The sequence below is a fragment of the Electrona antarctica genome (assembly GCF_951216825.1).
Source record: "Electrona antarctica genome assembly, chromosome: 8".
In the NCBI taxonomy this organism is placed as follows: domain Eukaryota; kingdom Metazoa; phylum Chordata; class Actinopteri; order Myctophiformes; family Myctophidae; genus Electrona; species Electrona antarctica.
Window position 1 is genome coordinate 45,310,177 of NC_136789.1, and position 15,597 is coordinate 45,325,773.

General features: G+C 42.5%; 1 protein-coding gene across 5 annotated transcripts in view; it reads left to right on the forward strand.

Annotated features, from left to right (window-relative positions):
* The window catches only part of LOC306928544 (glutamate receptor ionotropic, kainate 1-like), a 65,435-nt gene extending 50,082 nt beyond the window's left edge, over nucleotides 1-15,353 (forward strand). For 4 of the 5 annotated variants that reach the window (XM_079508759.1, XM_079508761.1, XM_079508762.1 and 1 more), the window contains 4 exons: nucleotides 610-827; nucleotides 6,739-6,964; nucleotides 10,544-10,794; nucleotides 14,739-15,353. In XM_079508759.1, coding sequence (XP_079364885.1) covers nucleotides 610-827; nucleotides 6,739-6,964; nucleotides 10,544-10,794; nucleotides 14,739-14,891 — 848 coding nt within the window. In that variant the 3' untranslated portion in view covers nucleotides 14,892-15,353. Of the gene's footprint in view, nucleotides 1-609; nucleotides 828-6,738; nucleotides 6,965-10,543; nucleotides 10,795-11,543; nucleotides 11,947-14,738 lie in introns of those variants that run through there. The other variant, XM_079508760.1, reaches the window with a different exon arrangement.
* The last annotated feature ends 244 nt before the right edge of the window (nucleotides 15,354-15,597 follow it).

The window sequence follows — 15,597 nt, forward strand, 5'->3', positions numbered from 1 at the left end:
AGCCACACGGTAATCTGAGTTCCCAGAAGTCTGTCATTTCTCAACCATTTCGGAACCGGGCCGGCCCCCTGGGCGTGTTCCTGGGGGTCTGGATGTTCCGGGGACCCCCCAGGGACCCCCGAGGGATCCCCACACGGTAACTGTCATTTCTCAACCGTTTCCGGCACGGGCGGCTTGCCGGAACCGGGCCAGCACCCTGGGCTCATTCCTGTGGGTCTGGAAGTTCCCTGGGGACCCCCACACACCTTCACATCTTTTAATTATTATCATTAAAAACTAATACATGCTTGCATTACATCACAATTCTTGATCTATAGATTTTTGTTGCACTAGTAGAGAATTTATGTCAAGCCAAGGATAACTACATGAATTCACACAGAATGGAATCACTACTTCAGCTTTCTTGATCACAGAGCACAGACAGATGATGACTGACAATATTTATATATAGCCAGGTAGGTAGCTACAAAACCAAAGTTCAACATTGCATTGTGGCGGCACCATCCACCCATCTTCATCTAGCTCTGTCACCATTCCTGTATTTCTTGTAGTTTTCCAGGTCTCAGTCTCAGTGTGGATATAACATGGTGTGCCCGCCACTCTGTCCAGGCTCGGAGCTAATGCCTAAGGCTCTGTCCACACGCATACTTGGTGGGATCTGGTGGTTCTTCACACTAATCATCATCTCTTCCTACACGGCCAACCTGGCCGCCTTCCTGACCGTGGAGCGCATGGACGCTCCCATCGACTCTGCCGACGACCTGGCCAAGCAGACCAGGATCGAATATGGTGCAGTGAGGGATGGCTCCACTATGACCTTCTTCAAGGTAGCTCCCCTGCTTTGATCTACTGTAGTATCTTGTGATCAAGCTAAGTATAATTATCGTGATAAACTGCCCTGGCCAGCCGGGGTGCCTGATGGAGGGGAAAGGAACTAGTCGGAATAACGTGTTCCTTCCGCGCGCTATGTCCGGCCGGGGAAACTCCCCCCTGTCAGGTGAAAAGATCAGCTTGGACTCCTCATGCATAGAAGGAAGCATGAGGTCAGTCCGTTGCCCTCCCCAGGTTGGCAGAGGAAGTGTAGCGCCCAGGATTAGATAATTGACACTGGGTGAAAAAATGGGTTGCAAAATCGTGGGATAAAGATTAGAGGGAAAAAAAAAGCTAAGTATATCGTGATCAAATATTACATAGCCTTTCACTTTTCATTAATAGGTAAAAATTGTATGGGACATTTAATGGAAAGTGTTCTGTTTAATACGGTAGTACAAAGAAATTAAAAATAATAAAAGAAATCACAATCACATGCTTTTGAGGGTTGCTTGGAACACCGGCAATAAAAGGAGGACAATTTATTTTATTTTAGTGCTGGTTTGGGCAAATGTTTCAACATACTGTATTAGCCAGATGTCCAATATAGGCCCCTAAGGATGTGTTTTTAATTAAATTGTCTCCAAGAGACCTTGAGGTGTTTCTATAACAGGCTTGTCTTATGCATATTGTAAAGCCTCTTTCAAATCAAAGGGACTTACAGAAGTAGCTGCTCACGCTCCCTCACTATTACATTACTAACAACCTGCAAAGACTTGAGCAAGACTTGTCAAGGACAGGAGATATCTATGCGCCAGGAACTCAACCTCAGACCATTCTGCTATGTGGCGAGTTCTCTGTTATACGCTTGTGTAATTAAACAGCAGTTTGAGTTTTTCTGAATGCAAATTAGACTCAAAATTCACTACAGGGCTGGGCAATATACAACATATTTATGTATACATTTTCAAAAGTGCACACTTGTGTAAACATGTAAAAGCTAGCCTTTGCAGGGAGGAATAAAACATTTTGCAGCTACGTGTCTGTGCAGCTACAGACTTCATAAGGGTGACTAAACCAGGAAGCATGTCAAAAAACACTAACGAATAAGCAGACTGACACCCACCCGAGAGTGTTCCGTCAGAATGCTCTGAGGCAGTTAGTGTTAGATTAGTGCTAGACTGGATGGGCTAGAGGGAGTGGGAACGCTTGTTTTGTTTCACTCAACTGAATAAAGATTGGTTTTACATGCATGACTTCTTTTTAAGTGGTGCAACCACTTCCTTACGTGACTATGTGTGTGGCTGGCTGGGTGGGTGGGTGGCTGGGTGGGAGCACGGAAACAGCATGGTTGTTTTTCACCACCTGTGCGCAACCTAACGCACACACAAACACACACACGCACATATTAACTGTATATATGGTGATTTCGGGTGTGCCAGTATTGTACAGTGACAGTACAGTACAGTACAATAGAGGGTACAGTAGAGGGACCCCCACACGGTAACTCTGTCATTTCTCAACCGTTTCGGATGCGGGGCGACTCGCCGGAATCGGGCCGGCACCCTGGGTGCGTTCCTGTGGGTCTGGACCCCCCCAGGGACCCCCACACGGAGTTGCACCACTTACTTCACACAGGTGTGATTTTTTTACATCACTTGAATGCAAGGCAGATTAGGCTAGATCTAGATTCCCCACCCCCACTGGTAAATGAACACTTCTTCTTATTAGCCTGAAAGGGACAACCAGCACAGGCCAACTGCCATACCACACTACCATGCCAAAATATAGAATAACCGAACACTCGTATCACAGCCAGAACAGGTACCTCACCAAAACTTCAGCTATGACACCAGACCTCAGGTCAGTGTCCTCCTTGCCCACTACTAGGCAGTTTGTATAAAATATATACCACACTTAAGAGCCCAACCCAAACAAAATAAGATTCCAAATGTTGAGTCCACAGTGTAGCTCAGCGCAATCTATGAAGTCATTTACTATCTCAGATAGTACATCGGATAGTAAATCAGACTCTGACATACTGCACTCCCATGACGGTAACACTTGCTCATAAGGTACCCTTAATTAAGTAATGCTTAATTAGCTACTATCATTAGTTAACCCTAGAACACTTGCACGGGTGATTTTCACCCGGACGATTATATTTTTGTAATTTTCATAATGTTGATGTCAGAGGTGGGTGTATCTTTCAGTACCTTCATGATGCTCAGTGACACAATAGAAGGTAGGTTTGTTTCCCTGCCCACTTCCCTGGTTTTTTCTACAGGCAGGTGTTCGGGTGAATTTCCACCGTGTTTAGCGTGATAGAGAAAAATCACCAAAAAAATGTATTTTTTGTCTCCACCAGGCCGAAGGCATGGGGAGAGAGTATGTTTTGCACTCCGTCCGTCCGTCCGTGTGTCCTTCCTTCCGTCCGTCCGTCCTTCCGTCCGTCCGTTATCAGCTAATCTCCGGCACCGTTGGCCCGATCTATGCCAAACTGTGCACACACACTCCCTGGATGCCAACGACGAACCTCTGCCCCACATATTCCTCAACGGCCTGTTATAGCGCCACCATGAGGCCGATTTAGGCAAAACACATTTCTGTAGATAACTCGTACACATTTTATCCATACATCACACAATTCGGTATACACTATCTCCATAGTCATGTGATCAACACGGATCTGCACCATTTCCCATCTTCCATCCTGATTGGCTAAGATTTGCTTCCAAAGCTCACATGATTGGTCCGTTTCGAACAAAATGCCACAAATCACAAACACGGTGTCCAATTTCCATGAAATTATACACACATTTCCACTAGGCCGAGGATGACATGCCACTATTTTTTCCCCCAAATCAGCCTCACGGTGGCGCTATAACAGGCCAATTCCTGTTTTACCTATAACTGCATCGATCTGTATACAACTTATGTATGCGCACTCCCTAGAGGCCATGGAAAAACAGTTTCCCTGCATCCCTCCACATCTGCCGGTTATAGCGCCACCATGAGGCCGATTTCTGCAAAACACATTGTTTATGTTAGTCGCACAGATTTCATCCAAATCTCACGCAAATCGGTACACATGATCTCTGTAGTCATGAGATCAAGACGAGCCTGTTGGATTTCTCAGATTCTACACTGATTATCTAAGATTGCCTTCCAAAGTTTTCAGGAGTAGCCCGTTTTGTACAAAATGCTGCACATGTCCTGCTCATCCAGAATTCTATCCTCAGAGATGCTATGAGTGATCTGGCTCTGCATTTCCTCAACAAAATGAAGAATGAAGAAATTTTTTGCAACAAACAAACAAACAAACAAAACAACATGTTTATATTACTCCTAAACATTTTTCCAAACATCACACACTCCTGGTGGAGACCTGTGCCCAGAAGGGCACTTTTTCTAGTCTTTTCTCTTTTTTTCTTCACTGGACCATTCTGACATGTCCCAGGAATGGGTGTATCAAAGTAGAAGTTCCCAGCTCCATTTTGTTTTTAAATATTTTTAAAATAATATGCAAGTTTTTCACAGATTCCCCCCCCCCCCCCCCCCCCTATGATAAGCCATGATACCCATGATATCTATTTTAGTTTTTTTATGAAAAGTCATGATTAAATATTAAAGAAGAGTACCTCAAGTATTCCTGTACTTCAATATATTTTGATGAGAAATATTTTCTATGGAATATTTTACATTGGGTAAAATATACCCGTGTTTAGTGATGGTGTAACAAAAAATATGTTAGTGTTCTAGGGTTAAGCATGTATCATGCGCTACATGTGGAGTGTTTATAGATCTACTTTTATCGGTCAATTCTATGCCCACAATAAGAGCTCATATGCGGGTAGGATTAGTGAGCAGACTCGGTCTCTGATGCAGCTGTTATCATTTTCAAAGCCGCACAACTACCCCGGATGATGCAACAAACCAATGTTAAACAAGCTGAAACAAAATTATTTAACCTCTGACTTCGCCTCAAGTGAATATTCACCCCATAATGCTCCGCAATGTTTTGTAGCTGATCTTGAGAGTGGCACTTTATTGTCTCCACCAGGCCGAAGGCATGGGGAGAGAGTATGTTTTGCACTCCGTCCGTCCGTCCTTCCTTCCGTCTGTCCTTCCGTCCGTCCGTTATCAGCTAATCTCCGGCACCGTTGGCCCGATCAATGCCAAACTTTGCACACACACTCCCTGGATGCCAACGATGAACCTCTGCCCCACATTTTCCAGAACGGCCTGTTATAGCGCCACCATGAGGCAGCTTTTCACATTTTTTACCTAAAACTGCACCGATCTGCATGATACGTTGCATGCACACTCCCTAGAGGCCAAGGACAAACCTTTGACCTGCATTTTCCGCATCTGCCTTTTATAGCGCCACCAGGAGGCCGACTTTTGTAAAACAATTTTTTTGATATTACTCCTCCAGATTCTGTCCAAAAATCTCACAAATAATTACACAGTATGTCTATGGTCATGTGCTCAAGTCGGATTGGCTATAATTGGCTTTCACAGTTTGCAAGATTGCCCCGTTTTGAACAAAAGCCTCAAATCATGAACGCAGCATGCAATTTACGTGAAATCTTTCACACATTTTCTTACTAGGCTGAGGAATATATCCCACCCTTTTCACATTGGCCTGTTATAGCGCCACCAACAGGTTGATTTTTGCAAAACACATTTTTGGAACAAAATGCCTCAAAAACATGTTTATATTAATCCTAAACATTTTGCCAAACATCTCACACAGTCCTATCCTCCTGGTGGAGACCTGTGCCCAGAAGGGCACTTTTTCTAGTTATCTCCTCAGATGGTTTCTCGTAAACATTTTCTACTAAACCTGCTAAATTCTCCTTGGTGCAAACAAGAAAAGACTGGTGGAGGCGCAAACAACTTGGAAACAGGCGTGCAGTTGACATGCTAAAGTGCATCAGGTTACTAGAGTATAGCTGCAGACACAGCAGAGCACTAGGATAGCAAGGTGGAGGCGTTGCACGGCGAGATGCAGAATGTCAAGGAGGACTTGGGTGCAGAACGAGGCCGCAGAAAAGTGCGCAGAACAAGGGTGTAGAATGAGGGCGCAGACCCTCCATTTGCCAGCGAAGGCCAGCATCAAGGACAGCCTGTAGCACAAGATACCAATGAGAACCTGGATCTGACGGAACTGTTGCACACGCAGGACAGAGCTGAAGAATGAACTGAATTGCAAGGGGATCAGAGATCAGAAAGTCAACGATGAACCAAGGGTTCACCATGCACCTTTTTTCCTTAATTAGTTTTTGTTTAAACTATATATTTTTTTTTATCCACCCTCCCCATTTTCCTTTTTTTGCCCAGCACTAATTCCCTACCAAATTACAGGGCTGCCTCTCTGTGCACATTTGAGTTCACAATCCAGCCTGTTCATCTGTGTGAAAAGCGACTTGGCAACATGCTATTTTAAGTTTGTTTGCTTTTCATCACTGTTGTCTTCAGATTGAAATCTTGCATCTGAGCTACCTCCACTTCTACCAAACCTACTGGGCTCTCTTATCAAACACTTGACTGCACCAGTTTGCTCAGAGAGAGAGAGAGCGAGAGAGAGAGAGAGAGAGAGAGAGAGAGAGAGAGAGAGAGTGTTGTAGAGTGCTACAGTAATTGGCAGAGTGAGAGAACTGTGAGCTAGTGTCTAGAGACAGAGACTCATGGGCGTCTGAGTACAAAGGATTGAGATGGATAGTGAGACTCTGTATGTGTCCTTGCCGTCACACCTATATGGTCTCAGATGTGGGACTTTCTAAACTTATCCATGTCTGCATCACCATAGCCAATGGCGTTAGCCTCCCCCTCCACCAAGCGCTCTGGTGGCCCGGCAGCTGCAATACATGCAAGTCACCAGAGAGAAAATTATGCTTTGCCTCTCTTGTGTCTCTCCACCAGAAATCAAAGATCTCCACCTATGAGAAGATGTGGGCATTCATGAGCAGCAGGAAGAACACAGCCCTGGTGAAGAACAACCGAGAAGGCATAACACGCGTCCTGACCACGGACTACGCCATGCTGATGGAGTCCACTAGCATAGAGTACATCAGCCAGAGGAACTGTAATCTCACACAGATAGGAGGCCTCATTGACTCCAAGGGCTACGGGGTGGGAACCCCCAAAGGTGAGGAGAGCTGAGAACATGTAGACGTGTACATGTGCTCTACAATCATGGGCAACCTAGAGGTGTGCATAGTTGAGCTGCACAATTAATGAACTTTGACATCAGCTTTCATTATTATCTTAAGTTATCTGGGAAACTTAAAGGACCACTTCACCACTTTTCAACCAATCTTGTATAATTTGTCCTCACTAATGTTCATGATAAAATAGCACAATTGTTTTCTACTTTGTCTGTGTGTCATAGGAGGGCTGTGGGCAGTTCAGAAACCCGTCCACCAGTGAACATCATTGTTAGGCAGATTTTTTTTAAACAAGATAACAAATATATAGGCTATAGAGAGATTTTTATTATCGTGAGAACGATGGCTTCCATTTTCGCATTGCAACTGCAGTTTCTATTAGCTTGTATTCCCCATCGATGATGTCACCGTTGCTGAACTTCACACAGCCCTCCTATGAGACACAGACTAAGTAGAAAAAAATGGTGCTCTTTCATCATGATCATTAGTGAGGATATGAAGATAGGTTGAAAAGTGGTTAAGTGGTCCTTTGATGCAATGGTTTGAGACAAGCTTTGACCTTCTACCTGAATCTACCATATACGTCAGATGTTGTGTTAGCATCCCATACGTATTGAGCCTTTGCAGACAGAGTGGTACATGCTGTATAGTATACCCAACCAGACAGATCCACTGCCTCATTACAAAAGTTACACATTCACTTTGTGTCTCAGCTAATGCTGATCCTGGAAGTGGTAATAGCCAATCTACAAGCTTGTGTTAACTTGCAACTGTTTTACTTTGAGCATAGATTAAGCATGACTCACCATCGCTCTCGCTGGCCTATGGAGATGATCAGATAATGTGTTATCGTTCATCCAATCCTTATAATCATTGTGTGTGCAATGCATGTCCTAAGAAACTGCTTTCCTTTTCTTTCTTCTTTAACCTTTATTTATTCAGGAGAGCAAGCTCTCTTTTCCAATAATAGCCTGATTACAGTAAACATAACATACAATATAAACACAAATACATTACAGGATAAGAAACAATTGAGTGAACAAGTACAGCTAGATCTCAGCTGGATCCTTACAAGTCTTTTAAAACGTTCAAGTGAAATCAAGTTCTTCAGTTTTAAGATTGATTGTAGACAGTTCCACATGTGAGGTGCATAGTAATGTTTTACCCAATTCGGAATTCACATTGGGGATTTCTAAAATAAGGTAGTTTTGGGAGTGTGTATGATGTTGGCCAGTTTTGGGATGTAATAGGCTGCTAAGATATGTGGGCAATTTTTTAAGTAAGGCTTTGTCGATAAAAACAGTGCAGTGCTGTTCTCGTCTCGTCTCTCTCGTCAATGAAGGCCAACCAACCTTTTCATACAACCTACAGTGATGGGTGAGGAACCCATCTCCACTTATGTCTGACATTTTTTTATTAGGAACAATCCCTTGAGATGAACCATCTCATTTTCAAGGGGGTCCGCGATTCACAAAATACACTTCATACATAAAGACACTTTTTTACAGACAGTTCAACCAGACAAAACAAGACAAAACAATACAATTCATAGATAAACAAAAAACAAACAAAAAAACAAAACAAAGAAACAGACATAACACATGGATCGTTGCATCATGGATCTGTTACAGTGATGATTAGTGAAAACATGAACAGGTAGTCTCGAAATGAGAGGACAGCACAGTTTTAAACAAATGAAAGGATGTTATTGAACGAATATGGACAGGTAGATTATTCCAGTCACAAGGAGCTTTGAACATAAATTATTTTTTGCCAGCTGATGTGGGTATATTAAAGTAAATCTGTGAGCAATGTCTAAGTTGATGTGTAGAAGTGTATGGTATCATAAGCTGTTTCAAATACTGTGGATAATTGAAGTGAATGCATTTAAAGATGAAATGAAGCCAGTGCTGCTGTCTTCTTGAGGTGGGAGATGGTAAATTGGTCAAATATGGGCAGTCAAGGACAAATCTGCATAAACGGTTATATACTGAGTTCAAGGGAAGGAGGTTTGTTTTAGTGGCAGTCTGATAAACTACATCTGCATAATCAAGAATTGGTAGTATGAGTTGTTGAACTAGTTTCTTTCTTATTGTAAAAGTAAAACAGTTTCTGTTACGGTATAGAACACCAGTACTGAAGTTGATTTTACGGACTATGTTATCTATATGACATTTGAATGATAGATTTGAGTCGAGCCAGAGACCAAGATATTTGAATTGTTCAACTCTATGCAGTTGTGTACCATCAAGACAGGAGATATTGAATGATTGATTGTTAGTTTGTGCTTTAATATTTTGATTAGTCCCGAAGAGCATAGTGTTTGTTTTGGTTTTGTTGATAACAGAACCGGAGGGCAGAGTGGCAGATTGTGTTGAATGGTTTTAGTGACGACGGAGCTGCATGCATGTAGATCAGGGGTTCTCAACCCGTGGGTCGCGACCCCTCGGGGGGGTCGCCAAATTATTTTAGGGGGTCCCCAAATTATTAAAAAAAAAGAAGAAAAAAAAAAGATTTTTTTTTAAATTTCTTTTTCACGATTTTTCAAAAATAGCAGACCTACAAGCTCGTAGCGCGCCACTCGGTGGCGCGCTATGAGCTTGTAGATCTGCTATTTTTCAATAGCTAAATTTTAACGATGCTTAAAACACCAAAAGGGGTTCCCGCCCAAAATGGTTTAAGGTTATTGTAGCAGTCAATTTATATTGGGGGTCGGGAGGGGGCGGGCGGGGGTCCCGAGACATTGCCAAAGCATTTCCGGGGGTCCCCGGCCAAAAACGTTGAGAACCCCTGATGTAGATAATATCGCCATCAACGGATAAAATTGTGCTTTGAAGCAACTGCTTCCTATTGTTTGAATTGAAGCAAGCTTTGTTTCTATAGAGGAATGCTAGTTTTGGTTTCAATTTAGTTATGAGTTGTGAAATGTGGGTTTTAAATGATAGTTTGTCGTCTATCCATATGCCCAGATATTTATAGATTGAGACTCTTTCAATAGGAGTCCCCTCTCTAGTTGTTATGTTATAGATGGTTTGGGTGGCATTTGGTTTTCTAGAAAAGACCATGAATTTTGTTTTTCCAGGATTTAATAACAGTTTAAGATTAGTGAGGGCCTGTTGAATTCTGTGAAAATCTGATTTTGACTCAAAATGGTCATATTCTATATCATTACAATTTAGGTACATTTTACACTATGTTCTAGAAGAGAAAGGTAAAGATAGGTAAACTGAACAAACTGGCTGACATCTACGTAAAGTTTTAAAAACCTTTAGGCTGACATCTACGTAAAGTTTTAAAAACCTTTAGGCTGACACCTACATAAGTGTTTCAGCATGAGCCTTCATCACGGTGCTCACACCCTTAAACACTTAGACTTAAGTTTTGATGGGGTCCCCCAGGGGTCTATAGGCCTACTTGGTCCCTTCCTTTTGTTCATTCACCAAATGTTCACATAATTTTCACCTATTATGCCATGCCCAGAATAGGGACATGAGGGTTCATGTGGTTAACTGATCTTGTCAAGCACCAAATGACACTATTTAATTTCCACCTCTCCTCAGGTTCCCCATACAGGGATAAGATAACCATTGCCATCCTTCAGCTGCAGGAGGAGGGAAAGCTGCACATGATGAAAGAGAAATGGTGGAGGGGGAACGGCTGTCCGGAGGAGGACAACAAGGAGGCCAACGCCCTGGGCGTTGAGAACATCGGCGGCATATTCATCGTCCTCGCAGCTGGCTTGGTTCTCTCGGTCTTCGTGGCCATCGGGGAGTTCATCTACAAGGCTCGCAGGAATGCTGACATTGAGGAGGTGAGTGAGACTGAGGGTCTACTACTGAGTAGCAGGTTTACCACCCCACCACCCAGAAGACGTAAGTGGTTTGATTGTGCAAGCATACACCTGCACGCGTACAGTACACACTCGCTTTTTATGATGAAACACCAGAGGAAGATGAAGTGATGAAGCTGTGGAGACGGGGCACACTGCAACTGTGTTGGGTTTCATTAGGTTTGCTTCTGTATCACATGTGTGGTTGTTTTAAAACAGGATGGGGTTCATTTTGAGATATCTTTATTATCCTTCAATCCTTTATTAACCTTTATTCAACACAATAAAAAGATAATAAACTACTATAACAGACAGTCAATAGCGTAATAAAGTTTGTGAACAAGATATTTGACATTCAATATGACAGACATCTGTTGCATTTCCTCATCAATATGCTTCTTCTTTCCATATTTCTTTTCTACCAAAAATTCATTACGCTTTAGTATTTGATCATTCACAAGGTGACACCAATTATTGTAGTTCATGCTCATTGCATCATGCCTGCATGCACACACCTGACATTGTTTCTGATTGCCTGCTGTTCAATAACTTCTTCTTTGTGGTTATCTAGCTGGATTGATATTTGTGTTAGTGATAGTGGATTGATAGTCGTTTAGAGATGAGTGTGGCTCGTGGCACGTGGCTTTGCTTACATATATCTGATTTGACGTGCATTGTTTCCCCCCCCCCCTCTGTTGTCTTGATGTTTGTGTTGTGCATGCTGGCTTCAGGCCTTTTGTTTCTTTTACGGGGTGCAGTCCCGTCAGTTCCGGCGTCGTGGCTCCACATCCTCCTCAGGCACCTCCTTATCCACTGATCTGGAGAATGGCAGGCTACTAGACGACATAGAGTAGCCATGGCAACATACACAGGCAGACATGCTAGAACATAGGTTTGTAAGACAAGTCCAACACCTGTAACCAGATCTCTCTCTCCCTTCCTCTCTCTCCTTTCTTCACCCCTGCTGTTACAAGTAAAAATACATCCACAGCGGCATTTCCCTTGAGCCAATCCCAGATACGTATCACCTTAACCCCTTCAGCCCTAGGCCTATATACATTCCTTTGTACAGTAACAGCCGACCTACAAGCTCACATCACGGTGGGTTGTGAGCTTATAGATCTGACAGGTTGAACGTGGATAAACTCCTTTTTATTTCATCTGTATCCTGTAATAATCTGACCATCATACCTGTGCTGCTCCCCCTGCAAAACATCCTGTTATGTGGCTGCATTCAATCACTTTGCAGATTACTTTTCTAGTAATCTGTTAAACCAGATTGGGAGTCTTCAGACCGTCTTTGAAAGCCTATTTTACATTCAACGCTCAATTTTAATTACAGTCATTGATTTAATATTTGGCTAAAGCTTTGGACAGGATTAAAATGTTCTTTTCATGTACTTCTTCTCATGGGTCAAACATTTTTCATTTGAATGGTGCTCATTGTGAACTGCAACTTTCTCAGTTTATGAATCCATACATTGAACATTTGCAACTCTAGATTGAAAACCGTCATGCTTCATAACAGACAACTCTTTCATCCATTCACTTAATTTGCACTTATTTTCACTAATTTTGCCTGGCAAAGAGGACTTAACCACTTGGCCCCTATATACCTTGTCATAGGATGAATAGCGAGAAAGGAAAATCAAACATCTACTGTACAAGCTAAGCTTGCAGATTTAGAACGATTTAGAACTTTTGTCAAACTTTTATCTAACTTGATCACATTTTTTAAACTCCAGAGTTGCTGGAATTCCGGGATCAATGACATGTCACATTGATTGAACACCCAATGTTTATGAAATAAAACCATCCTAATCTTCTGTCCCCCTGTCAACACAAGGGCCTTGGAATCTCGATAATTTTTCACCCCTTTTTGGCAGCACTGGGCAAAGGCAACGTTAACAGACAACATGATGGATGGGATCAGTGAGCGATACAGACTCTCAGGGTCATCAGTGGCCGCCCCAGGGCTTGAACTTGTCATCAGGCAATGAAACACATCTTAAGTGGTAGCCACTGTGAAAGCCCCCCTTCATGCTTTTACTCTGCACCTATCTTGCATTAGTAGTATTGCAGAATTATAATAATTTCATAGATGTGGTACACTATTAGCTAAAAAACTAAAAAATACATCGCATGGATGCACCTGGGACGTATCTTCAGTGATGTTTCCTGAGGTCAACGGGGTTTCAGGTCTTTCAACATCATACCCCTCACTCAGGTGACCCAGCCGGGGTTGATCAAATCCCGACTTACGTCCCAGTAGCTACCCTTGATCAGTCCATCAGGGAATGAGCAAGGCCACACAATCCGTTGCTCCGGAACTACTCTGCCGGTACTGGGAGAACCAAAATCTGGCGCGTGGAAGGACTAGGCTCTGTGGGTTGACTCCTGACCGGGCCCCTCCTACGTCTCACCAGGTCCACTCCTGCTCTCACCAGGCCCAGGACCTGTGCGTTGCACCAGACTCCCAGTACCAGTGGTACTGGGAGTACCACTGGTACTCCCAGTACCAGTGGGTGGTGGTGGACTATAATGAGTGGTGGACTATAATGACCCTCCTAAAGGCCTCACCAAGGTTTGTTGGGCTTCCTCCTCACGGAGGACACAGGCTGGGGCGCTAACCCATACTGCTCAGCATTAGCATTATTGTAACACAAAACGATAGTTTCTGCCCAGTCCATCAATGAGCAATCCAACATTGTTTTGTGTCTTTGAATATTTAAAGCTGCAATCCATAACGTTTTTAGTGAACAAAACATCATTTTAGACCAATCTGTATGGTAGAGTATGTTAATACAATATAACTAACAATCGTGGTCTGCCTGCCCTTCTATTGGGATTTTTCTCCACTTGGTATAGAGGTGAAAAAAGGAGGAGGCCAAGTACAGACCCCTGTGGGACCCCGGTCAATGAAGTATTTAGGCTTCTGGACTTATCGGATGACAATAAGAATTTGTGCTATGGATAATAATGTGCATTTCTATTGGCCTGGTGCCAAAGTAATGTCTGTTCTCTTTGGATCAACCTACTGTATGTTTTACCATTTACATGCACAATTTTGCAATTGCGATAATCTAATAAATGTTGATATATGTTTCTTTTTTCACTTTGTGTAATTCCCTCCAGAAAGGTAAAATATTAAACAAACATGGTGATGTGAATCGAATACCTTGCTTACTATAAATCGCTCTAGATTAAGAGCATCTCCATATGCCTAAATTGTAAATGAAAATTGTAAATATGTATTTGAAAACTATTCTGCATTATTCTGGTAAATCAAATTTATCGTAAGTAATGTATGACTTCATCATATTTGACATTTGGACATTGGGCTGCAGATATTTTCCATTGTCTCCTGTCTGTGTAATTGGATTTGAAAGCACAAGACACAGTATACAACTATTTTACATGAACATGCATGATTTAAATTTCAACACCTTATTTGCATTCATGGTGTCTGCCAAGTGCCAAGACCAGTAAAGTGGACAGACGTCCCCTGGCATCAAGCAGCAGAAGAGCTCTTCGAAGCCACTGTTTTATAGCAGAAATATGTTAACTGACCTTAATGTAGGTCTGGAGCATAATAGCTCCTGCGCTTTAAATATTTTATAATCCCATATTGAAAGGGATTTAATCCTTATAAAACTCACCCAGGCCAAAGTGTCGCTATGGCTCAACATTCATGGCACCAGTCAAGAATCAAGGTGTTTCTTTGTCACTCAACAAACATGTTCCACAATTCTGTGCTAATGTCAGCAGTACAATATACATCAACAAAATAATACATATATTACTGGACTGTAATACATACAAATAAAATATTAATATAAGGCCAGTACACAGGCTATAGGGACTCAATGGACAGTTGCATTAGTAGTGGATAAGCAGCATGCCTTCATTGTTATTCTCTTTGGTAGTGTGTGTCTTTTAGCACCATCATGGAGGACTTGGGTATCTCCCTGCAGTGTCACAAAACCACCAGGAAAAGGTCGCGACCTGCCAGCAGGGCAGCATCGGTGTGTGTCTTCTGTCAACCCAAACCTACTGCAAAGAAAGAGACTGTGGCGTAGTCCTCGGGAGAATGGTTCGAGTTCGAGTCCAATCCTTGTGTGCTTAAAGAAATAGACTCTTGGGAATGCAATCAAAGACTCTTAATGGAGAACTTGCTATTTTGCAGATGCTGCTTGTGAGCTACTTCATCTAAGTTTTGTCATTTCCGCTAAATGACCCTTTCCTGAATGTATTTGTGTGGAAAATACATTAAGCATAAGCATTGCAGATGTGGTTTACAATGTCCTGGCCTTGTATCAACATCAATTCTGAAATGTAAATGTTGTGTCCAGGTTGTGTCTGAATGAAAGCTTATTCAGCTTATGAATTAAACATGAATTAATGCTTATTCAGATGAACTGCTCATATTCCCTTACAGTATGTTTGTCCTGAATAGGATCTACATACTTTGTAGATGCTCCTACTGTATGGTATGGCTTTATTACCACTATAACAATTTTCAGTAAAAATGTTCTTTTGCATTTGTCATACTGTGATTTTACTGCTGTAGTTGTGTTGTTCGTGGTGATGGCAGAGGTAGAGTGTGTGTGTGTGTGTGTGTGTGTGTGTGTGTGTGTGTGTGTGTGTGGGGGGGGGGCTGTACCCTAGCCCTGTTTTTAGGACTCGAACCTTCGGCAGGAATGAGCACGTAACTTTGGGACAGTGTCATAGTAGCTTGTTTACAACTGAAACGGACTTCCTGTGCATAACTTCCTCTTCAAAATA